The sequence below is a fragment of the Triplophysa dalaica genome, chromosome 15, assembly GCF_015846415.1.
Source record: "Triplophysa dalaica isolate WHDGS20190420 chromosome 15, ASM1584641v1, whole genome shotgun sequence".
Taxonomy (NCBI): Eukaryota; Metazoa; Chordata; class Actinopteri; order Cypriniformes; family Nemacheilidae; genus Triplophysa; species Triplophysa dalaica.
The window spans coordinates 675,001-700,696 of record NC_079556.1 but is presented as its reverse complement, the minus strand read 5'-3'; the positions used below and the strand labels follow the sequence as shown (position 1 = coordinate 700,696).

Genomic DNA, 25,696 nt, shown 5'->3' with positions numbered 1-25,696 from the left:
CTAAGATATACAGAGGTATAGCGGATTCTGAGGTGTAAAGGAGACTAAATTGATATGAATTTTTGACTTAGTATGCCAGAGCAGATGAAGTGGACAAACTGAGAAAAGATTATGAAGATGGAATTGAAGCTTTGAAAGCGTTTAGTGACACATCCAAGGAGAGAATGACTACTCCAGTTCAAGTGTCATTTCTGAACATCAGGACGTATCTGCAAGACGTCGAGGTAATCTGAATTCAAGGCTTTCTTCAATTTTTACTTCTGATAGTTTAAAGGTGCACTACATGATTTCTGAGAAACGCTATAAAATATTAAAATCAACATCCAAACGAACATTTTAAATAAATTTGCTACATGTCGATTTTGCGTGTTGTGTTGACCACCGTTGTGACTTATTAAATAGAAGAAAAAACAAATCTGATCGATCCACCCATAACACTCGCAGCCAATCAGCAACAAGGTGTGTGTACGCTCTACACTTCAAATTTCTACTGGAAGTAGTAGACCATCCGGGATCTTTCCAATACTCCTTTCAACATACTACAGTTTGGGGCAAACTAATTTGACTTTCAAATACTATTTAGGACAGAGAGTATGCAGATTGGGACGCAGCGTAAGTGTTTGCTATTTTGGGGGCGGAGCAATGAAGGCAGGGGTGTGTTTCTTTTAGGTAGGAGATGGCCAGGGCTTTTTTACTCTATTAAAGTAAATTCTTAAGGATCAATTGTGTACTTTATTAAATTGTTTTTACTTCGGAAAGATTTTGATTCATTACATTATAAAGCATGCATCATACTTTTACTCTACTGCATTTTTTAATATGAAATATTTTTCCATTAAATAAATATTATTCCATTAAATATTTTTTATGTATATTTTTACCTTTAATACTTAAATACATAAAAAATCTAGTAATTTTTTAAAGGTAAAAACCTGAAAAGATTTTTGAAGTGATGCTTCATAATAGTGAAGTAAATTTTTTAGGAAGTAAAAAGAACAGATACTTGATTCTTCAGTTTTAAAAACCTTAGTATTTGTTATTAGTTTGGGTATCGAATATAAATATCAACAGTGTTTTAAGGAAATCGCATACTGTACCTTCCTTTGCATCCCTTAAAACTTATTTCTGTCTTCTTTCCCACTTAAGAAAATACAGTAGTTGCAATTTAATTGTATACTTAATGAATGTTTATATATTATGTGCAATCATTATCTACTGTATGCAAAAAAATGGGAAAATGTACACACATCTGGTTAAATAAGCCCCTACAGGGTGATGCTGTGATAATGACTCGAAAAGTATCACTGATGAGCTGTGTACTGATGCAATTATCCAAGCAATTTATTTGATGGGGATAAATGATGATGATGTTTACTGCAGTGTCGTAGACGCTACAGAGCATGAGATCGTAAATGTCAACTCCATCCTCTCAGGACATCAAGCACAAGGTTCCATCCATGGAGGCCGCGTACAAAACGGCCACGCGTAACGCGCAGCAGCTGACCAAAGACCTCACGGAGGAGGAGATCGCGCGGATGCTGGCCGCCATGGCAACAATCAAAGATGAGCTCTGCAAGGTGCTCGGCCCTGTTGTTTCTTCCATGAACCGCCACATTAACTTTCATGGTCTCGCTCTCTTTTTGACCTTGATATGTGCCGTCTGTTACAGATCAGAGAGAGAGCTCTGCCCCTGCTGAGGGACTCCCAGGCCATGCTGCCTCCTTTAGAAGAAATGGAGAAAAACATCACTGGGTTCTACCAGTCGCTGGAGAAGGCGAGCCGCATCACCTCCTCCCGGGACTCCGAGGCTCCCGGAGACTTCAATCAGAAGTGTCAGGTAACTCATGCTGTCAAAAGTTATGATCACACCGCCCCTAATGTTCAGGAGTGTTTAGAACAAAAGACGTATGTCACATGATCATTATGCAAGATTCATTAAACTATACATGTTTTTTGAGTGACATGAAGATCTCTGTTTCTTTTTTGTCAAAACGATTCGCAGGAGCTGGTTACATATCAGCAGAGCTGCAAAAAGTGTCTGTCAGTCATTGATAAAAACCATCAGGTCATTCTGAAATCTTTGGACACCAGTAAGAACCTCAAACATCTGGACACGTCGCTGCTGGAGAGGAGAATCGCTGAGCTTCAGACATCTTCACAGGTATCAGACGCGTCATAATCATTACGATTCAGTCATTTTCTGTTGCTTAAAGTTTCCTCTGTTTGTGATTCATTTAAAAACACTTGTGACCCTGGACAACAAAACCTGTCTTATGGGTACATTTTTTGAAAATGAGATTTTAACATCATCTGAAAGCTGAATAATTAAGCTTGAATAAATGGCAATTAATGGCGGGGATACAACCGTTTAAATCTCTGGAATCTGAGGGTGCGAAAAAATCTAAATATTTAGAAAATTGCCTTTGAAGTTGTTAAAGAGGCACTAAGGCAGGTCATCCACTCCCAGAAATAAAGTTTTGATATATTTAGGGTAGGAAATTTACAAAATATCTTCACGGAACATGATCTTTACTTAATATCCTATTGATTTTAAGCATAAAAGAAAAATAAATCAATTTGACCCATGCAATATATTTACTGAAAATGTTCTTGTGAACCCTTAAGACTGGTTTTGTGATCCAGGGTCACATTTCTTCCAGAATTGGGAATTAAAAACACATTTTTCATATTCTGCAAAGTTACAGGGCTATACAATTGTTGTGGATATCTCAGATCCTTTAGGGAAGATGATAAGAAATATTTTAATTAATTTGAAGTTTTTGAGAAATGTTTAAATTAATGTTTGAATTATTGTGCGATGTTAATAATATGCATTAAATACAACAACAAAAAATATCATGATAAAACATTTGCAATACAAAGCAATAGAAAGAAAAGAAAAATAAGTCTCTTTATTTAGTGCGTTTACATAAAAAATGAATGGTACTACGCTTCCAGGAAAGGATTTTTTTAAAGTTTCCATTCTGACTCCATGTAATGTCACAGCTGTCCATGGGAATACCTTGAGATAGTGAGGCATCTCATTTCAGAAATGTCTTGTTTAAATGTGCACTGTGCTGTGTTTGTTTCATTAAGGCCATGGTGAAAGAAACCACTGAGTGGAAGCGACACGTGGAGGCCAACAGCAGTCTGATGAAGAGATTCGAGGAGTCTCGCATGGAGCTGGAGAAAGTTCTGAAAATAGCCCGCAGCTCCATGGCAGAGCGAGGAGACCCAGAGGACCTTCTGAATAAACACACAGTGAGAAAAACCCTCAGCGTTCTTTTCTGGTTCTGGGCAAACAGCCCTCATCGATCTCTGGTTGGAAAGCAGATACGTTTTAACGTCGACATCCGTTTGCCGTTGTGTTTCATGTAGGAGTTCTTCAGTCAGCTGGATCAGAGAGTTCTCAATGCGTTTCTCAAAGCCTGTGATGAGCTCACAGATATTCTGCCAGAGCAAGAGCAGCAGAATCTGCAGGAGACGGTCCGGAAGCTTCACAAACAGTGGAAGGTCCGAAAACTCACAGCATCATCTCACAATCACATGTCTCTAGCATTGAAGAAATGAAAGAAAGCTTTTTTTCATTTCTTCACAGACCAGCAAACAAAACACTGTGATATTTTTAAAATAAGTAATAAATTGTAAACAATTATGATATTTCCGTATGTATTTTGAAGCTCTAGGTATCGGTTTTAAATGAGCATTTTAGCAATAACCTGATCATACGAAAACTTGTTTTTGCAGGACGTTCAAACAGAAATTCCTTTTCACCTGTTGCACCTGAAGGTGGAGAATGAGAAGAGTCGTCTGATGACATCACTGCAGGAGTGTCAGTCCGAGCTGGCTCGTGAAGGCCGCAGTCTGCCGAGCGTGGGCAGTGAGAGGTTGATCAAAGATCACAGGGTGAGAGACGCTTTTGCCGTGTGTTTTGTATTGTCTATATGTGACGAGTCGAGCTGACGGAGGATGTCTTCTTCTAGATGTTCTTTAAAGAGAAGGGTCCTCAGGCTCTTAGTGAGAAGAGATTACAGCAAATGGAAGAACTCTGTCTGAAGCTTCCCGAGAGCGAACAGGCCCAGCAAACCTTGGAAACCTCCAGAACGGCGTTAGCCGAGCTCAGAGAGGAGATGGAGAGCACGCATCAGAAACTCATGCAGCATCCTGACAAATGGAAAGAGTTTAACACCAGGTGAACGTCTGAGATGCTCTTAGCTTCTGGTTAAATCACTGCAGGATGATACAAACTTCTTTTTTTGTTTGTTTTTGCAGGTTTTCTGAGCTCTCTGCGTGGGTGACGTCAAAGGAAAGTCAACTCAGACTTCTGCGAAACCGAGCTGGAGACCCCAGCAAGTTGGAGCAGGTCAAATCTACGATCGAGGTGAGAAATGGACAAAATGGATTGAATGATTGTAAGAGATGTTTGAAGTCTTACGGAACGTTCTACCGTGATTTGTAGAGTCTGAGGAATGACGCTGAACTTCAGGAGGGGAACGTGAGCTGGCTGAAGACGCGTGTGGCCGCACTCATTGAGGTTTGCACACAGAGTGACGCCCAGCGGCAGGGAGCCGCCCTCAGGAAACTCTCCACTGACTTTAAGGGTCTCCTGACATCCCTGTCTGAGGTTAGACATTGTTTTTTTATATTTTAATTCCATTTCTCTCAACTTTTACTGACCGATGCCAAGCTAACAGGTAACAGTCTTAGAACTTCAAGTTATCAGGAACATTCTTGCTTTAATGTTAAAACAGCATTTAATCAACATAATATGATAATATGTTGTGGAACGAATCAAATGTCTAAAAATATCGTTTTCACACATTGTTTTTATATCCTATTTTAGTTAGCTAGTAATGATACAGTCGGATCACAGTTGGATTCACTACACGATAATAGGCTCATGGTGCAATTGTATTTAATAACATAATATTAATATTAAATTAAAACAACAGATTGATTTCCCCAAAAAAAATTTTTGAAACATAATTTTAAATATACAAAATGGATTAATTTTAAATGAATCATGTGTATGTACATAAAAAATTGAATAGTTCTAAAACAGAAAAATAATATAAGAACATTTTACGTGAAATTAAAATTAAGAGATTAATTATAAAAGCTAAACACTTAGACCATTAAAAACTTACAAATTGATATATGTTTATACAGCTCAACCAATATAATTAAATATGTCGTATACATCATATAATCACCATAACTCTACATAACTCTACAAAATGTTCCATATACTATATTTTTGTATTTTTACTCGATATACATTATTCATGGTAAATAACTGTAAGTAACACATGGCCAATAATGAAGATTGAATTTTTTATGGATGCTTTACATTAAGCTCTGTTTTTTTTTTTTTTCTGTGATTGAAATATGAATGAATAAGAGAGGGTTTATGTCTGTGCGTCTCTTGCACTTGTGTAGTCTGAGAAAGTGGTGCTGGCGGTGGGCGACTGCGTGCAGTTCAGAGAGGATGTTAAAACGACACTAGAGGAGCTGACCCAGGGTCAGCGGGAACTACAGTCAGAGGCCAACAAGATTCTGGATTCTGAATCTGTCAGAGAAGCCCAACAACTGTTGCTGCTTTATCAGGTGCCTCACAGTGTACATCATGAAACACACCGTATCGAGTTAATGTTGTTTGAATGAATCTGCTCACATGTTTCTCCATGTTCAGCAACAACTGAAGCGTCTGCGCTTGAAGAGGAAAGAAATGCAGGAGCAGATCAGTCGTGGAAAGCAGCTCCAGGTTGAGGAGGGTCTGGAGGAGAGCTTACAAGAAGATCTGGAGACACTGGAGAGCACCCTGAGCAAAATGGATCAAAGCATCGAATCACAGGAACACAAGCTGGAGGTGAGGAAGGAAGGAACGACAATATGAATGTTTGGACGAGAACATCCTTGTTGTGAACGGCCCAATGTGTCCTCAGGTGACTTTAGCGGCTTGGCAGGAGTTTGACACTCAGCAGGCCGCAGTGAAAGAGTTTGTGGGTAAAGTGCGATCGGTCACAGAGAGAGAGATGATCTTTAGCAGTCCAGAGAGTCTGAGCACAGAGCTGGAGCAGACCAAGGTGAGAAACAACTTCTCCACTCTATAATCAATCAAGAAAATGAGCTGCTTCATTCTGAAAATATGATTTCAACCAAAATCTTCATAATGAAACTCAGACATTCAAGCCATTATAAAACAAACAGATCATGGAAAAACTCCTTTCTTAATGTCCTATCAAACACAAAATAAGATATTTTGAAGAATTTTGGTTACCAGACAACTTTAAATTCCATTGACTTCCATTGTATGAACACAAAACCACCGAGACATTTCTCCAAATATCTTCCTTTGTGCTGCACAGATGAAAGAGTCAAGAGAGTGAATAAATGATGACTTTTTAATTTTGGTTGACCTTTCTCTTTAAGAAGGCTAAAATGTTCTTATCTTACACAATGCTTTATAAAATAAGATAATTACATTTTAAAACTGAAAATGTTTGTTGCAGGAGCTGTTAAAACAGAGCGAAACAGAGTCCAAACAGGTGAACGTTCTTCTAAAGAGGGCCATCGAGATTCAACTAGGGCCCAAAAATCAGTCTCTCCTGCAGGAACAAGCACGTGCTTTGAGTGAACAAGTGGACAAAGTTGAAGATGACCTCAAGAGAGAGTAGTATTCAGTTTTACTTTTGAGATTTTACGTGAACAAATTGCATTCAAGATATATATTTTGTGAGTATGTTTCAAACATAACACTGCGTTTTGCTTGGTGTTTTTCAGCATTGTGACATTAGAGGACATGAAAGCTCAATGGGATTCATTTGGGAGTGAGTTTGAAGCATTTTCAATGTGGATAACAGAGAGAGAACGAGAACTGGATGTTCTGAAAAGCACCAGTGGGCCTCTTGAGCAGCAGATTCTGACTGTGAAGGTGCACAGATTTAACCCTGTTTACATTATACAACACACAAACCAACAAACACATTAAGGTTGAAGGTTAAGATTAGGTATAAGGTATAATTGTGTAATAAATCAGTTGTCAAGCAAATACATTAATCTGTCTTTAAAACTCTCAGTAAGCTTATAATAATGATTTATAAATTGAATTGGATTTTTTAATGAATTCATTTTAATTTTTAATATTTAAGTGTTATTTTTTTACATTTCTCGGAAATGGTTTAGGAAATTCTTAAAATAAACCAAATATTAAACAATTAAAATAAATGTTAATTGTCTGACACTCATATATATGTGGTTATTTATTTTAAATTAAAACAATAGCTTACATTTTAAATTATTGTTTCTGTATTTATATTATTATATTCTAGTCTGTTTACTTATCGATGTAGTAATATTTAATTAATCTTATGGCCTTTTGCATATGTTTTCTGTCTTTTGGGGATTCAGACGATCAGTGATGGTCTTCAGGAGAGAGCAGAAGTCTTGCCCAGGCTGGAGGAGAAGTCTCAAGCATTGGTCCAGTTTCTGTCCTCCGGCGAGGGCGCTCGCATCAAAGCTCGCTTGACGCAGATTGGGAGGTACTGGGAGGAGCTTAAAGAAAGCGAGGAACACCTGAACAGACGTTTAGAAGAAAGCTCCTCCCATCAGATTAAGTTCACTGCTAATCTTCAAAAGGTTTGTGCTATTGAAGAATCAAAATGATCACTGAATTTGTTTTTGTGCCACGCTTAACAACTTTCCAACCTATTTAAGGTACAAGCAGAGGCTGAAGACATCCAGAAGAAACTGGACAGCCCTGTCACTTCATGTGTCTCCTCATCCGAGACCTACAAAACTCTGCAGGAACACATGGTACGAGTTACTGTGCATGTCATTAGGAATGTTGTTGGTTTCTTTCCCTCAAGTTTTATCTAAAGTCGTGGTGGTTTGGCTTTCAGGATGTATTTCAATCCCTGGAGAAGCTGAAGGCCACCCTGCTGTCTCTATCCGCTGGATCCCGCCGCCTCAGCGAGAGGGGAACAGCAGAGAAGTCTGTGGCGTCTCTACAGCAAACTCACGAGCAGTGTTTAAAACAAGCCAAAGAGAAGCAGAACCAAATGGAGAGCCTTCTGTCGCTTTGGCAGAAGTATGTAGGCATTTATCTTTCAGATCCTTTTAATAATCGGGATGTTTTTTTTTTTATGCTCGATTATTTTCGTCTCAGGTATGAGAAGGATTGGTCTGCCCTGCAATCGTGCCTCGAGCGCTGTGAATGTGTATCCGGCTCTGAGACTCACTTCCTCCCTATTGACAAACTGAAGCTGGATGGAGAACTTCTGGAACTCAAAGTAATTGAGCTATTCTTCTTAATATAGCTTAGCACTGATACAGTATATCATTGAATGCAATATGACATGATATTCTTAACTTGATTTATTTTTGGAAATATTGAGGGGTTGGACTTCATTTTGTCCATTTGGATTTGGTTAGATTGTAAAAAGAACCGTGAGGAAAATGTTTGCTCTGTCAGCTCAGTGAGATTTGATGGAGTTCTCAGTAGTGTGAACATCGATTTATTCGGTGTGAACACTAATACTGTGTATCGCGTTCCACGCTCCTCATTACTCGCTGGAGAAGTTTGTTATTTTTGCGTGACGCAAAAAATCTTCACGCCAATTCATAGCCGGAGTTGAAAATTGTCGACTTCAAACGCGCCCCTTTGCACCGCCTATCGCGAGTTTCGAGTATGCACGTCTTTGCATTGACTTTGTTTCTAATTTACTCGCGCCAAATGCTTAATTCGCGTTTGGTGTGAAAACAGCATTAGTAATGGAGACGTTTGTGAGATTTCTATCCAATAATATTGTTATATCTTAATTAATAAATAAATAAATTAAGCCTAAGTTGTACTTGTTCAGCACCTACAGAGTGAACTTCAGTCGCTAGAATCGGTTTACAACAGACTGATGGCAGAAGAACAAACTCTTTACTCCACCGCATCAGAGCAGCGGGTGAAGACCCTCGAAGAAGACCACAAACATCTGGAGAACAGATGGATCTGTCAGACGGCAGCTATTCCACACAGGTACACAAAGGCACCATTTTCCTGCTACCTTCCAAATCCATAGTCCTTGAAAATACATTGATTTACTCAAAGATGATCCTGTACAGAGCACTTACATGCACTTTTACGACAGAATACAAGTACTTGAGAATCATCTGACTCAAGTGGAGCAGTCCGATCAAGCCCTGCAGAAGTTCTCCAAGTGGGGAGAGTCTTTCCTCTCATCTCTGCACTCGTCGTCTCACGTTGATATCACTGATCTTCATCCTTTTACAGATGATGTCAAGGTATATTTCGCATTGAGATCCTTCCTTAAATGTCGCCCGGTATCACTTCTTCGCTTTTTAAGAGTGTGTTGTTTTCGGCAGTTCTGATTCGCAGTCTTCTTTTCTTCCTCAGGAGAAGAAAGAAACGCTGCAGAAACAAAATGTTGTACGACAGGATCTTCAACAGCAGACCAAAGATCTGTGTGATGTCTGCGAGCCTGCTGTGGTCCAACAGCTTCAGGGTAGATGCGAGAGCTCCCTGCAGCCCTACCTGGAGGCCAGCCAGCTGCTGGAACTGCGAGGCGAGAGTCTAGAAAAGCTAGAAGCCTTTTTACACACCCACAGTGTGGCCGCCGGTGTCCTCCGGGGTCTCAGACAGACCGTGGAGAGCGCCGGGAGCTGGGACAAGAGCCGCGTGGATGAGCTGCAGCAAGACATGGAGGCCATCGTCCCCGACATCAGTCGCCTGGAGACGCTGGCAGTGAACCTGGACGGCAGCCTCTGTAAGGCTCATCTTCACCCGATCGATGGGAAAGCGGGACGCGCGACGTGCCGCTCGCTGGCCGACTCCTTGAGCGCGGAGATAGACGCCGTGAGGAACCTACTGGGCTCGAAACAGAGCGAAGCTGAGGCTCTGGGTGCCCTGTGGAGCTCCTTCAGACAACGCAAAGAGCAACTGCTCAAAACGGTGGAGGACATCGAGGAGAAAGTGGATCAGCAGTGTCTGAAAGAGCCAAATGTTCTTACTCTACAGCAGAGGTATGAAACGCATTGATCCAACATTCGAAAGCTTCATTGTAAAGGCACATTATGCGTTCAAAGACTGCAACAATAAGAGATTATTTTTGATCCCTGAAGTCAATCTCAAGGAAAAGTGTTGGACCGATAAATGTTGAGTTGGAGGCTTTTTGTTGTGTTCGTAGGCTTCGCTTCTTCAATCAGTTGGAGGACGAGCTTCAGTCCCATCAGCATGAGGAGCAGTGGTTGAGAGATAAAGGTCATCAGCTGGCTCAGAGAGATGCAGAGCTGGGCGGTGAGGTCCTGAGAGAGATCCAGCTTCTTCAAACCAGCTGGGAGGACACCAAGAAACTCATCGCTGAAAGGTCTGAGACCCTTATCTTGTTCTTTATTGACACATTGATATGGTGATTTCTGTAAAAATATTTGTTCTTGCATTGATTGATTAAAGAGATTATCGTCTACGCTCCATACAAACATGGCTTACAGTCATACAAACATTTAGGTCACCACAAAATGTTTCTGAATTGGATGACTTGGACTGAATAATGAAAGAAAACGAGTGCAGAAAAGAACTTTTAATAATGTTTAAAAATCTTCTCTGGGTGAGACGTCAAGACGCTGCTTTTGATGAAATGACAAGAAAACTTTTTTTGCAAACTCCTAATCGGTCTAAAGTTTACAAACAGTAGATGATGTATCATATCAATTAAAAGAGGACAGGACAATCCAAGGAATTTGACTAAAACCGTGTTCTTGTTCCAGGCAGGAGCAGAGCGGTGCTTTGGTTGAGCTCATGAAAGACTATCACAGTCTGAAGTCTTCAATAAACATTATATTAGAGAGCGCTGAAGCTATCCTTGATATTAAAGCTGCTTTAAAAGACCAGGAGGACACCAGGAGATCTCTGATGAAGGTGTGAACCGCACCACGCCGATCAATACAGTTTCATATGTCCTCACCTTAAAGAGGCTTTTTCCTAAACCTTCTTTTGATGTTCTTTAGCATGAAGCTGTGAAAGCTGAGATGGTCAGCAACCAGGAGACACTCGAGCGCTTCTCCAGCAAAGGAAAACAACTTCTGAGCGAATTAAACCGCATCCCTGATTGTGACGCACAGATAGTGAAGAAAGAAATGGATTCTACAGTGGATCAGTGGCTTGATGTGAGCTCGTCGGAGGGTCGATTTTTTTAACCTTCATACCAAATTGAAATCATGTCAAGCTGAAATCCTGTTTGATTCTCTTCAAAAGGTGTCAGAGAAAATCGAGGAAAATCTCGAAAGTCTCAGAAGGAGCTCTGCTTTGTGGTTGGACATCTACGATATCAACGCTGAGATTGAAAGCTGGTCCAACATCTCCATGATGGATCTCACAGATGGAGTGAATAATTTCAACGACAGCCAGAAAACAGAGAACAGACTGTGTGAAGTCAAGGCACGTCCCAAACTGTCCTATAGAGTGAAGAAATGTACATGTGAAATGTAATATCATTCCTTTATTGTTTCGTCTGTGTAGGTGGATGTCGGGCTAAAAGAAAGAAAGATAAATACTTTCCTAGACAAAGTGTCAGAGCTGAAAGAACTGTGTGGTGCTCAGGACACTCCTGCTAAACTACAGGTACCACTGGTGTTATATTTACTCCATTAGAGATACGCGTCTCATGTGTGAGTAAGTTCATCAGTTGGGTTGTGATAACTTTTCTCTCGTCAGGTGATGGAGACGGACCTCAGGAGGAAGATTAGTAACATAGAGGAGTTTTGTGATCAAGCCAGGAACAATCTTCAAGACTTCTGCTCTCAGAAGAAGCAGCTGGTGGATTTCCTCTCTCAGATGTCCGAGTGGCTGAAGAACGTTGAGCGATCTTTGTTAGATTCACCCTGTGAATCGGCTCCAGAGGAGATCTGCAGGGTGAAGGTAAAGAACTTGCATTTCTGATTTGCCACTTGGCTTCTATTTCTTTGATGTCACGATGGCTAGTCCCGCCCAAAAACTGGAAAACATTATACTGTGTCGTAGTAGATTTCATGAAATGAATTGAGTAAACTTTACTTAATACAAGAACTAACAAGAACTAACAATGAATAATTCTTCAGCATTTATAAAATATTAATTCATGTTAGTTAGAGCATTTACTAATACATAATTAAAATCAAACATTGTCATGTTAATGCACCATGAACTAAAATTAATAACTGTGTTGAACCATCATTAACAAGGATTAATAAATGCTGAAAAATCTAATTGTTCTTATTTATCTAATGTTAGCAATAAGCCATTAACCAATGTTAACTTAAAGCACCTTATTGTAAAGTGTTACTGTGTTTACATTTAAACATTAATATTACTAATTATTTAGTAGCATTAAACATATAAGTATCTGCTAACATAAAAAAATAAAAATCTGTGTTGAAGTGGGAATTATTTAATTTCCGAGAACACTTGAAGGCAGCATAAGCATCAAATTTTTTCATTGGCTTTACATTTTGTGAGATCAAAATTCACACTGTCCAGGATTTATTAGTATTTGTTAGTAACAGATATTTCAAGTTTCAGCTTATTTCTTACCACATGTACCAATATGTTTTCTTGTTTTAAGAATAAAGTTCAATTATTTTGGAAAACAAGAGTAAATATCTTAACCTGTGTGATTCTCAAGTAAAGGTTTTTTGATTTAAAGCAGTAGTTCACCTTCTAAAAGAAAATTCTGTTACCAACATTTTTCAAAATATCTTCTTTTGTGTTCTTCTGAAGAAAGAAAGTCATACAGGTTTGAAATGACATGAGGGTGAGTAAAGGATAACAGAATTTTCCTTTTGAAGGTGAACTACTCTTATAAGGTTTTAGTATATCTTAAAAAGCAAAGCAAAACCAAAATGATAAGTAAGAAATTCATTTTTGCTGTGCAGTTGTGTGTTTTCTATATTTATTTTTGTTGATATATTTTAACAGTTATATTGTACATTCGAGAAAAACAAACACAAAGTTCTGACATTACTATTGTGGTTTTAGAATGATGTTGTCGTTGTATAATGTTTGCAGGAGATCCAAAAAGAGCTACAGAATCAGCAGACCAGCATCGACTCTGGCCGGGAAAGCCTGAACACGCTCTGTCGAAAATACCCGTCGGAGGAGCTGGCCGCTCTGGGTTCATCGCTGACGGACCTCATCAAGAAATATGAAACGGTCAATCAGCTGTGTGTTAAAAAACGGAGCTCCTTACAGTTCGGCCTACAGCAACACTTCAACGGTCAGAATCACAACAACATCTTCATAAAACCATTCCTCTTATTTTGTGTGTCCATGGATAAACACTTGTTACTCATTTTCCTCAGATCTTGTCAAGGAGTTTCACACATGGCTTTCTGGACAGAAGGACATCGTGAGAGAATGCTCCGATCATTCCGGCGACATGACCCTAGTAGAGCGCAAACTACAAAAACTGAAGGTAGATGATCTTTGAAGAGATTGCTCTTGCTCTCCGAATGTAAATATTAGCAATTGTCAAGGGACTCAAATAATAATTTGAGAACATTTCACATTTACGTTCTCTATGTGGTCTCACAGGGAGCTCTAGAGCGAGTGGTGGACGGAGACGGTCGTCTTACTCAGGTGTGCACAGAGGGCGAGAAGCTCCTCCTTCATCTCCCCAAAGCCGGCGCGGGACAGGTCCAGCAGAACCTCTCCTCCATCCAACAGGACTGGGACAGCTACGTGGAGCAGTGCAAGCAGAACCAGCAGAACCTGGAGGACAGCGCCAGCCTGCTCAAAGGGTGAGATCTTCACCCCCATCTCCACCTCGCTGGGTTTAATATCAGAACGGCAGGTTGCCAGAATAAGTCCTGGGGAGACGGAGGAGAGAACGCACACTTTGTTCTGTGAAGTAAAATCGATGCTGTGTCTCTCCAGCTTTGATGAGCGTCTGCAGAGGTTGAGCCGCTGGTTGGAGCGCATGGACGTGAGGTTGAGCACGGAGCTGCCCGAGGGGAGACACAGCGACCAGGAGAAAGCCATGCTGGAGCGTGTGGAGGAGTTTCAGCATGAAGCGCTCGGAGAGAGGTCAGACGACACACCGATGATGACGGACGATCTCGTTTTTATTGAGAAAAAAGAATGAGGCAGAACAGGGTTAACATTATCTTAAGAACATTTACAGAAATTTTTTAACATATTTTTTATTACAGTAAAGTGTGTTAAACGAATAAATAATACATAGTTTTACTTTCATTTTATAATATAATTATTTATATTTGTTTTATTTTAAAACTACAATCTGTAACTTTGGTTAAAAATAAACAATCATCAGTTAAATGAAATAGTAAAAAATAATAAAACAAGAAATAAAAATGAATCTTCCTCGATATGCAATGAAATCCTAAAATTTGCAAACTAAAATAGAATAGATTTATAATTGAGAGGATTTCTTCTGAGATTATGAGTTATTTCTCTTGCCCTGCAGGGATTCGTTTGAGGGTCTGTGTCAGGAAGCTCAGGCTCTGAGCGAGGGCGGTCATGGCAGCGGGGCGGAGCTGCGGGCGTCTGCGCAGCTGCAGCTGCAGCATCATGATCTCCTGAAGGCGGTGAGAGAGAGACTGCGCATGTGTCAGATGAGTCTGCAGGAGCAGCAGACTTTTGAGGAGATGCTGCAGGGAACGTGGGCGTGGCTTAGCGGCGTTCAGGAGCGACTTAATTCACTCAACAGCACCGGCGGAAATAAAGAAACTCTGGAGAAACGACTCGGACTGGTGCAGGTCAGAAAACACTAACAAAAGATCACAGACATCAGGCTTTGACCTGGACTTCTCTCTCTCTTTCTACATTTAGATGTATTCAGTTTATTTACTATTATTTTGTGTTAGTCTGTAATGAAGTTTGTCGCTGATGTTTGATTTTTGATGTTGGTTTTTAGGACATCTTGCTGATGAAAGGCGAGGGAGAAGTGAAGATCAATATGACAGTGGGGAAGGGTGAGCAGGTGCTGAAAAACTGCAGTCGAGATAAACAAGAACTCATTCGCTCTCAGCTGAAGAGTCTGAAGGATTCATGGGCCAACATCCTCATGACTGCCATGAGCTGTCACAGGTGAGATCCAACCTTCAACCAAATACGTCAGAAAGTTACTTTTTTACTTTTTGGTGTATCTATTGTGTCTCTAGATTTGAGGTTAAAGATTTGGGCTGGTAACAAAAAAATTGTACATTCTAATCGCCAAATTTGCTGTAAGGAAATACTTCTCTCAACTGTGAAAATTGGCATAATTTACTCTATCACCATCCTATAGATATTACTCTATTTCTTCGTTTGACTAAACCATTTTATATTAAAATGTCTTCTGACAAAAACATTATTTTTTGAGCTATATTTTATTGAGCTGAGTTTATTAAGCTTGATACGTTGCAAATCTATTAAAAAAAACCGATCTCACTAAGTTCTTGCACGTCACGTTACAGAACATGCATACAGCATGATGTGTATGACTAGTCACAAGACAACCAATAATCGATGAGAAATACAAGATATTAATTTAAAGATAAGGCACAACAATCTCATATTAATCTTGAGTACCTATACAGTAGTATTTCATCCTTCGTATCTTCGAATAGTATTTTGTTTGATCACATTTATAAAAGATAGATACAGCTGTACAATTATTTACGAAATCCGGCGCGTGCGGGGGGAGGGGTAGACTGATCTAAAGTTTCAGTCATCGCATGTCCAGAATCTTTAAGTGCTGGGACCACACCATCTATCAGTTTCAAACCATCTCCAAATCCAGTGTTATATCCACCATTTATATAACATTCATCACCCAAATGCAGTGAACAAACAAACACTTGAACTCCGTGAACATGTCTCTCTCACTCTCTCTCTCTCTCTCTCTCTCTCTCTCTCTCACTCTCTCTCACTCTCTCACTCTCTCTCTCTCTCTCTCTCTCTCTCTCTCACTCTCTCTCACTCTCTCTCTCTCTCTCTCTCTCTCTCTCTCTCTCTCTCTCTCTCTCTCTCTCTCTCTCTCTCTCTCTCTCTCTCTCTCTCTCTCTCTCTCTCTCTCTCTCTCTCTCTCTCTCTCTCTCTCTCTCTCTCTCTCTCTGTCTCTCTCACTCTCTCTCTCTCTCTCTCTCACTCTCTCTCTCTCTCTCTCTCTCTGTCTCTCTCTCTCTGTCTCTCTCAAGATTCAAGATTCAAGATTCAAAGGAGCTTTATTGGCATGATAAAAGAAAATTTACATTGCCAAAGCACAAGATTAAATATAAACATGCAGAAATACAGATTAAGATCAAAAATAAGATAGAATAAAATTAAAAGTCTATAAGTAAAAATCTATATATATACATCTCAATATAAACAGAAAAACAGTTTTAATTAAAGTTCTCAATAAGGGTGATAGTGTCAGTTTGTGTGTGTTGTTCTGTCAGTGTTGTGTTGTGTTGTGCTGCTTGTTCTTTGGTCGTGGCAGGACTTGACATATCTTGCAGCCAGGTTTGAGCTTCTTGACTTTTCTCCCAGTATGTATGAGATCTTGTCCTTTTGTTGAAACTGGTCAAAGTCTTTGTGTAAGTTTGTAAACTGGGGGAAGAATGTTTCTCTGATGTGTGTGTAGTTGGGACAGGAGAGGAGAAAGTGCAGCTCTGTTTCCACTTGATTGTGTGTGCAGTGTGGACACAGTCGCTCTTCTCTCGGTGTCCATGTGTGTCTGTGTCTGCCCGTCTCTACAGTGAGCTGGTGATCACTGAGTCTGTACATGCTCAACACTTTTCTTAGTTTAGGGTCTGATACGCTTGTGAGGTATTCTGAGACTTTATATTCTCTCTTTAGTGACAGATAGCATTCCAGTTTACTTTGCTGAGCTGTTGCTTCTGTCCAGTGTTGGAGATATTTCTCTTTTTGTCTTTTCATCATTTGGTTTAGTCTGGCTGGGGTTTGGGGTTGACTTGGGCATGTTTGGGGTTGTAGAGTTAGTTGTGAGATCAGTTGGATGAAGGGGTTTCTCTCTGGGCTCAGCTCTTGATGACTTAAGGCTTTGTGATGGAGTGTGTCTGTGTCGCTGTTCTTAAGGTGTGTGTAGAATTTTAAAGCTCTTTTTTGTATTTTAATGATTAGAGGATACAGTCCTAATTCTGCTCTGCAGGCATTGTTTGGAGTTTTTCTCTGTACCCGTAGAATGTTTTTACACATTTCTGTTTGCAGAATCTCTATTGGGTGTTTGTCCCATCTGCTGAACTCTTGGTTGGCGAGAGGACCCCAAACCTCACTTCCATACAGCGCGATTGGTTCTATAATTGATTGTATTATTTTCAACCAGATTACGGTTGGGATGTCAATTTTGATATTCTTTTTTATGGCGTAAAAGGCTCTTCGTGCCTTGTCTCTCAGGTCGTTCACAGCCTTGTTTAAGTTTCCGGTGTTACTAATGTTTATACCAAGATATGTGTAGTTCTTGGTGTGTTCTAGGGGCACGTTGTTTAGTTTGAAACGCTGATGTTGATTTTGGCTACTGGGCTTTTTTTGGAATATCATGACTCGAGTCTTCTTAAGGTTAACCGATAGGGCCCATGTTTGGCAGAAAGTGTGCAGGGTGTCCAGATGTTGCTGTAGACCTTCTTTTGTGGGTGACAGCAGCACCAGATCGTCTGCAAACAGGAGACATTTCACTTCGGTGTCTTGTAAGGTCGGGCCGGGTGCTGGTGACTGTTCTAGAGCTCCAGCTAATTCATTCATGTAAATGTTAAATAGTGTAGGACTTAGACTACAGCCCTGTCTCACTCCACGACTCTGGGAGAGAAAGTCTGTGTGCTTGTTGCCAATTTTAACTGCAAATGTGTTATTGGTGTACATTGATTTGATGATGTCGTAGGTTTTTCCTCCGATGCCGCATTGAATCAACTGAAGAAAAAGTCCCTCATGCCAGATTGAGTCAAAAGCTTTTTTGAAGTCAACAAAGCATGAGTAGAGCTTTCTTTTATTTTGGTTTGTTTCTTTGTCAATTAAGGTACGAAGAGTGTATATATGATCGGATGTGCGGTATTTGGGTTGGAAACCAATTTGGCATTTTCTCAGGATGTTTTGGTTGTTTAGATATTGGAGAAGTCTGCTGTTAAGAATGTTACAGAGGAGTTTACCTAGATTACTGTTTACACATATTCCGCGGTAATTATTAGGGTCGAATTTGTCTCCACTTTTATGGATTGGAGTTATGAGACCTTGATTCCAGATTGTGGGAAATATACCTGTACTAAAGATGATATTAAACAGTTTGAGGATGGCGAGTGTAAGTTTTTGGTCTGCGTGTTTAATCATCTCGTTTAGGATACCGTCGATACCACTTGCTTTTTGGGATTTAAGTTTTGGTATATTTTGTTCTAGCTCAGCGAGTGTAATTGGATAGTCTAAAGGGTTTTGGTAATCTTTAATTGTTGACTCCAGAGTGCATAGTTTGTTGTGTAGGTTAGTTTGTTCATGGTTCTTGTTTATTTTACTAAAGAGGTTTGAGAAGTGCTTTATCCATACGTCTCCGTTCTGAATGGGAAGATCTTCATGGTGGGGTTTGTTAAGTGTGTTCCAATGTTCCCAGAAGCGATTTGTTTCTAGAGATTGTTCAATTGCTTTTATCTGGTTTTGTGTATCTTGTTTCTTTTTCTTCCTTAGTGTTTCCTTATATTGTTTAACTTTTTCATGGTAGAGTTGGCGTGTGTTTACATTGTCAGCATCTCTGTGTTTCTGATTTGATAGAATTCTTACTTCTTTTCTAAGGTTTTTACACTCCTTATCAAACCATTTCTCATTTACCGGCTTTTTGTTTGGTTTTGTGTTAGTGGGTTTTAGGTCAGATAGCGTTGCAGATATTGTAAAAATTTGGTTAATCCTGTCTACTGCTAAATTTACACCTTCATAATTGTGTGGAAATGGGGTATCGAGGAATTTATTCAGTAGGATTTGAATTTTTGGTTCACGAGTTATGCTTTTGTATGTATCTTCGCAATTTTGTTTCCACCTGAAAGTTTGTTTTAGGGTATGGAGGTGAGTTTGTTTTGATGCCTCTGTGTTAGGTTTGGATCTATTGAGGTAGAGAGTGATTTTACTGTGATCTGACAATGGTGATGGTGGGCTGACTGTGAACGCTCTGAGGGAGTTAGGATTCAGATCCGTGATGAAATAGTCTACCGTACTGTTACCCAGCTTAGAACTATAGGTGTACCTACCGTATGAATCTCCTCGTAGTCGTCCATTGACCATGTACAGACCCAGTGTGCGACAAAGATGGAGAAGTCTTAATCCATTTTTGTTTGTTGTTTTATCGTAGTTCAGTCTTTGTGTATGTGTAGGTATGGAAAGGACATCTCCTCCTGGAATGTGTTTGTCTCCCTTGGAGTGAACTGAGTCTGACTCTTCGCCTGTCCTGGCATTTAGGTCACCGCAGATCAGAACATTGCCCTGTGACTGAAAGTAGTTGATCTCCTCTTCCAGGATCGTGAAACTGTCCTCATTGAAGTAGGGTGACTCTGCTGGAGGGATGTAGGTTGCACACAGGAAGATATTCTTATCTGTTGAAGTGATGGTCTTGTTGATTTCTATCCATGTGTAAAACTGGCCAGTTTTAATCATTTTTGTTGAGTTAGCGTATTCAGATTTATACCATATCAGCATTCCGCCTGAGTCTCTTCCCTGTCTCTCTCTCTCTCTCTCTCTCTCTCTCTCTGTCTCTCTCACTCTCTCTCTCTCTCTCTCTCTCTCTGTCTCTCTCTCTCTCTGTCTCTCTCTCTCTCTCTCTCTCTCACTCTCTCTCTCTCTCTCTCTCTCTGTCTCTCTCTCTCTCTCTCTCTCTCACTCAAGATTCAAGATTCAAGATTCAAGATTCAAAGGAGCTTTATTGGCATGATAAAAGAAAATTTACATTGCCAAAGCACAAGATTAAATATAAACATGCAGAAATACAGATTAAGATCAAAAATAAGATAGAATAAAATTAAAAGTCTATAAGTAAAAATCTATATATATATACATCTCAATATAAACAGAAAAACAGTTTTAATTAAAGTTCTCAATAAGGGTGATAGTGTCAGTTTGTGTGTGTTGTTCTGTCAGTGTTGTGTTGTGTTGTGCTGCTTGTTCTTTGGTCGTGGCAGGACTTGACATATCTTGCAGCCAGGTTTGAGCTTCTTGACTTTTCTCCCAGTATGTATGAGATCTTGTCCTTTTGTTGAAACTGGTCAAAGTCTTTGTGTAAGTTTGTAAACTGGGGGAAGAATGTTTCTCTGATGTGTGTGTAGTTGGGACAGGAGAGGAGAAAGTGCAGCTCTGTTTCCACTTGATTGTGTGTGCAGTGTGGACACAGTCGCTCTTGTCTCGGTGTCCATGTGTGTCTGTGTCTGCCCGTCTCTACAGTGAGCTGGTGATCACTGAGTCTGTACATGCTCAACACTTTTCTTAGTTTAGGGTCTGATACGCTTGTGAGGTATTCTGACACTTTATATTCTCTCTTTAGTGACAGATAGCATTCCAGTTTACTTTGCTGAGCTGTTGCTTCTGTCCAGTGTTGGAGATATTTCTCTTTTTGTCTTTTCATCATTTGGTTTAGTCTGGCTGGGGTTTGGGGTTGACTTGGGCATGTTTGGGGTTGTAGAGTTAGTTGTGAGATCAGTTGGATGAAGGGGTTTCTCTCTGGGCTCAGCTCTTGATGACTTAAGGCTTTGTGATGGAGTGTGTCTGTGTCGCTGTTCTTAAGGTGTGTGTAGAATTTTAAAGCTCTTTTTTGTATTTTAATGATTAGAGGATACAGTCCTAATTCTGCTCTGCAGGCATTGTTTGGAGTTTTTCTCTGTACCCGTAGAATGTTTTTACACATTTCTGTTTGCAGAATCTCTATTGGGTGTTTGTCCCATCTGCTGAACTCTTGGTTGGCGAGAGGACCCCAAACCTCACTTCCATACAGCGCGATTGGTTCTATAATTGATTGTATTATTTTCAACCAGATTACGGTTGGGATGTCAATTTTGATATTCTTTTTTATGGCGTAAAAGGCTCTTCGTGCCTTGTCTCTCAGGTCGTTCACAGCCTTGTTTAAGTTTCCGGTGTTACTAATGTTTATACCAAGATATGTGTAGTTCTTGGTGTGTTCTAGGGGCACGTTGTTTAGTTTGAAACGCTGATGTTGATTTTGGCTACTGGGCTTTTTTTGGAATATCATGACTCGAGTCTTCTTAAGGTTAACCGATAGGGCCCATGTTTGGCAGAAAGTGTGCAGGGTGTCCAGATGTTGCTGTAGACCTTCTTTTGTGGGTGACAGCAGCACCAGATCGTCTGCAAACAGGAGACATTTCACTTCGGTGTCTTGTAAGGTCGGGCCGGGTGCTGGTGACTGTTCTAGAGCTCCAGCTAATTCATTCATGTAAATGTTAAATAGTGTAGGACTTAGACTACAGCCCTGTCTCACTCCACGACTCTGGGAGAGAAAGTCTGTGTGCTTGTTGCCAATTTTAACTGCAAATGTGTTATTGGTGTACATTGATTTGATGATGTCGTAGGTTTTTCCTCCGATGCCGCATTGAATCAACTGAAGAAAAAGTCCCTCATGCCAGATTGAGTCAAAAGCTTTTTTGAAGTCAACAAAGCATGAGTAGAGCTTTCTTTTATTTTGGTTTGTTTCTTTGTCAATTAAGGTACGAAGAGTGTATATATGATCGGATGTGCGGTATTTGGGTTGGAAACCAATTTGGCATTTTCTCAGGATGTTTTGGTTGTTTAGATATTGGAGAAGTCTGCTGTTAAGAATGTTACAGAGGAGTTTACCTAGATTACTGTTTACACATATTCCGCGGTAATTATTAGGGTCGAATTTGTCTCCACTTTTATGGATTGGAGTTATGAGACCTTGGTTCCAGATTGTGGGAAATATACCTGTACTAAAGATGATATTAAACAGTTTGAGGATGGCGAGTGTAAGTTTTTGGTCTGCGTGTTTAATCATCTCGTTTAGGATACCGTCGATACCACTTGCTTTTTGGGATTTAAGTTTTGGTATATTTTGTTCTAGCTCAGCGAGTGTAATTGGATAGTCTAAAGGGTTTTGGTAATCTTTAATTGTTGACTCCAGAGTGCATAGTTTGTTGTGTAGGTTAGTTTGTTCATGGTTCTTGTTTATTTTACTAAAGAGGTTTGAGAAGTGCTTTATCCATACGTCTCCGTTCTGAATGGGAAGATCTTCATGGTGGGGTTTGTTAAGTGTGTTCCAATGTTCCCAGAAGCGATTTGTTTCTAGAGATTGTTCAATTGCTTTTATCTGGTTTTGTGTATCTTGTTTCTTTTTCTTCCTTAGTGTTTCCTTATATTGTTTAACTTTTTCATGGTAGAGTTGGCGTGTGTTTACATTGTCAGCATCTCTGTGTTTCTGATTTGATAGAATTCTTACTTCTTTTCTAAGGTTTTTACACTCCTTATCAAACCATTTCTCATTTACCGGCTTTTTGTTTGGTTTTGTGTTAGTGGGTTTTAGGTCAGATAGCGTTGCAGATATTGTAAAAATTTGGTTAATCCTGTCTACTGCTAAATTTACACCTTCATAATTGTGTGGAAATGGGGTATCGAGGAATTTATTCAGTAGGATTTGAATTTTTGGTTCACGAGTTATGCTTTTGTATGTATCTTCGCAATTTTGTTTCCACCTGAAAGTTTGTTTTAGGGTATGGAGGTGAGTTTGTTTTGATGCCTCTGTGTTAGGTTTGGATCTATTGAGGTAGAGAGTGATTTTACTGTGATCTGACAATGGTGATGGTGGGCTGACTGTGAACGCTCTGAGGGAGTTAGGATTCAGATCCGTGATGAAATAGTCTACCGTACTGTTACCCAGCTTAGAACTATAGGTGTACCTACCGTATGAATCTCCTCGTAGTCGTCCATTGACCATGTACAGACCCAGTGTGCGACAAAGATGGAGAAGTCTTAATCCATTTTTGTTTGTTGTTTTATCGTAGTTCAGTCTTTGTGTATGTGTAGGTATGGAAAGGACATCTCCTCCTGGAATGTGTTTGTCTCCCTTGGAGTGAACTGAGTCTGACTCTTCGCCTGTCCTGGCATTTAGGTCACCGCAGATCAGAACATTGCCCTGTGACTGAAAGTAGTTGATCTCCTCTTCCAGGATCGTGAAACTGTCCTCATTGAAGTAGGGTGACTCTGCTGGAGGGATGTAGGTTGCACACAGGAAGATATTCTTATCTGTTGAAGTGATGGTCTTGTTGATTTCTATCCATGTGTAAAACTGGCCAGTTTTAATCATTTTTGTTGAGTTAGCGTATTCAGATTTATACCATATCAGCATTCCGCCTGAGTCTCTTCCCTGTCTCTCTCTCTCTCTCTCTCTCTCTCTCTCTGTCTCTCTCACTCTCTCTCTCTCTCTCTCTCTCTCTGTCTCTCTCTCTCTCTGTCTCTCTCTCTCTCTCTCTCTCTCACTCTCTCTCTCTCTCTCTCTGTCTCTCTCTCTCTCTCTCTCTCTCACTCAAGATTCAAGATTCAAGATTCAAGATTCAAAGGAGCTTTATTGGCATGATAAAAGAAAATTTACATTGCCAAAGCACAAGATTAAATATAAACATGCAGAAATACAGATTAAGATCAAAAATAAGATAGAATAAAATTAAAAGTCTATAAGTAAAAATCTATATATATATACATCTCAATATAAACAGAAAAACAGTTTTAATTAAAGTTCTCAATAAGGGTGATAGTGTCAGTTTGTGTGTGTTGTTCTGTCAGTGTTGTGTTGTGTTGTGCTGCTTGTTCTTTGGTCGTGGCAGGACTTGACATATCTTGCAGCCAGGTTTGAGCTTCTTGACTTTTCTCCCAGTATGTATGAGATCTTGTCCTTTTGTTGAAACTGGTCAAAGTCTTTGTGTAAGTTTGTAAACTGGGGGAAGAATGTTTCTCTGATGTGTGTGTAGTTGGGACAGGAGAGGAGAAAGTGCAGCTCTGTTTCCACTTGATTGTGTGTGCAGTGTGGACACAGTCGCTCTTGTCTCGGTGTCCATGTGTGTCTGTGTCTGCCCGTCTCTACAGTGAGCTGGTGATCACTGAGTCTGTACATGCTCAACACTTTTCTTAGTTTAGGGTCTGATACGCTTGTGAGGTATTCTGACACTTTATATTCTCTCTTTAGTGACAGATAGCATTCCAGTTTACTTTGCTGAGCTGTTGCTTCTGTCCAGTGTTGGAGATATTTCTCTTTTTGTCTTTTCATCATTTGGTTTAGTCTGGCTGGGGTTTGGGGTTGACTTGGGCATGTTTGGGGTTGTAGAGTTAGTTGTGAGATCAGTTGGATGAAGGGGTTTCTCTCTGGGCTCAGCTCTTGATGACTTAAGGCTTTGTGATGGAGTGTGTCTGTGTCGCTGTTCTTAAGGTGTGTGTAGAATTTTAAAGCTCTTTTTTGTATTTTAATGATTAGAGGATACAGTCCTAATTCTGCTCTGCAGGCATTGTTTGGAGTTTTTCTCTGTACCCGTAGAATGTTTTTACACATTTCTGTTTGCAGAATCTCTATTGGGTGTTTGTCCCATCTGCTGAACTCTTGGTTGGCGAGAGGACCCCAAACCTCACTTCCATACAGCGCGATTGGTTCTATAATTGATTGTATTATTTTCAACCAGATTACGGTTGGGATGTCAATTTTGATATTCTTTTTTATGGCGTAAAAGGCTCTTCGTGCCTTGTCTCTCAGGTCGTTCACAGCCTTGTTTAAGTTTCCGGTGTTACTAATGTTTATACCAAGATATGTGTAGTTCTTGGTGTGTTCTAGGGGCACGTTGTTTAGTTTGAAACGCTGATGTTGATTTTGGCTACTGGGCTTTTTTTGGAATATCATGACTCGAGTCTTCTTAAGGTTAACCGATAGGGCCCATGTTTGGCAGAAAGTGTGCAGGGTGTCCAGATGTTGCTGTAGACCTTCTTTTGTGGGTGACAGCAGCACCAGATCGTCTGCAAACAGGAGACATTTCACTTCGGTGTCTTGTAAGGTCGGGCCGGGTGCTGGTGACTGTTCTAGAGCTCCAGCTAATTCATTCATGTAAATGTTAAATAGTGTAGGACTTAGACTACAGCCCTGTCTCACTCCACGACTCTGGGAGAGAAAGTCTGTGTGCTTGTTGCCAATTTTAACTGCAAATGTGTTATTGGTGTACATTGATTTGATGATGTCGTAGGTTTTTCCTCCGATGCCGCATTGAATCAACTGAAGAAAAAGTCCCTCATGCCAGATTGAGTCAAAAGCTTTTTTGAAGTCAACAAAGCATGAGTAGAGCTTTCTTTTATTTTGGTTTGTTTCTTTGTCAATTAAGGTACGAAGAGTGTATATATGATCGGATGTGCGGTATTTGGGTTGGAAACCAATTTGGCATTTTCTCAGGATGTTTTGGTTGTTTAGATATTGGAGAAGTCTGCTGTTAAGAATGTTACAGAGGAGTTTACCTAGATTACTGTTTACACATATTCCGCGGTAATTATTAGGGTCGAATTTGTCTCCACTTTTATGGATTGGAGTTATGAGACCTTGATTCCAGATTGTGGGAAATATACCTGTACTAAAGATGATATTAAACAGTTTGAGGATGGCGAGTGTAAGTTTTTGGTCTGCGTGTTTAATCATCTCGTTTAGGATACCGTCGATACCACTTGCTTTTTGGGATTTAAGTTTTGGTATATTTT

General features: G+C 40.0%; 1 protein-coding gene across 1 annotated transcript in view; it reads left to right on the top strand.

The window, feature by feature from the left end:
- Nucleotides 1-25,696, top strand: part of syne1b (spectrin repeat containing, nuclear envelope 1b) — a 92,628-nt gene that overhangs the window by 14,350 nt on the left and 52,582 nt on the right. The window contains exons 19-52 of the mRNA XM_056768646.1: nt 72-224; nt 1,434-1,577; nt 1,670-1,837; nt 2,003-2,161; nt 3,097-3,261; nt 3,379-3,513; nt 3,748-3,906; nt 3,984-4,192; nt 4,273-4,381; nt 4,460-4,624; nt 5,440-5,607; nt 5,693-5,869; nt 5,946-6,086; nt 6,513-6,676; nt 6,784-6,934; nt 7,411-7,638; nt 7,717-7,815; nt 7,902-8,089; nt 8,168-8,291; nt 8,862-9,028; nt 9,141-9,294; nt 9,407-10,032; nt 10,197-10,376; nt 10,777-10,927; nt 11,017-11,175; nt 11,264-11,446; nt 11,528-11,629; nt 11,723-11,926; nt 13,052-13,259; nt 13,345-13,457; nt 13,577-13,782; nt 13,919-14,068; nt 14,469-14,760; nt 14,919-15,091. Coding sequence (XP_056624624.1) covers nt 72-224; nt 1,434-1,577; nt 1,670-1,837; nt 2,003-2,161; nt 3,097-3,261; nt 3,379-3,513; nt 3,748-3,906; nt 3,984-4,192; nt 4,273-4,381; nt 4,460-4,624; nt 5,440-5,607; nt 5,693-5,869; nt 5,946-6,086; nt 6,513-6,676; nt 6,784-6,934; nt 7,411-7,638; nt 7,717-7,815; nt 7,902-8,089; nt 8,168-8,291; nt 8,862-9,028; nt 9,141-9,294; nt 9,407-10,032; nt 10,197-10,376; nt 10,777-10,927; nt 11,017-11,175; nt 11,264-11,446; nt 11,528-11,629; nt 11,723-11,926; nt 13,052-13,259; nt 13,345-13,457; nt 13,577-13,782; nt 13,919-14,068; nt 14,469-14,760; nt 14,919-15,091 — 6,074 coding nt within the window. The remainder of the gene's footprint in view (nt 1-71; nt 225-1,433; nt 1,578-1,669; nt 1,838-2,002; nt 2,162-3,096; nt 3,262-3,378; nt 3,514-3,747; nt 3,907-3,983; nt 4,193-4,272; nt 4,382-4,459; nt 4,625-5,439; nt 5,608-5,692; nt 5,870-5,945; nt 6,087-6,512; nt 6,677-6,783; nt 6,935-7,410; nt 7,639-7,716; nt 7,816-7,901; nt 8,090-8,167; nt 8,292-8,861; nt 9,029-9,140; nt 9,295-9,406; nt 10,033-10,196; nt 10,377-10,776; nt 10,928-11,016; nt 11,176-11,263; nt 11,447-11,527; nt 11,630-11,722; nt 11,927-13,051; nt 13,260-13,344; nt 13,458-13,576; nt 13,783-13,918; nt 14,069-14,468; nt 14,761-14,918; nt 15,092-25,696) is intronic.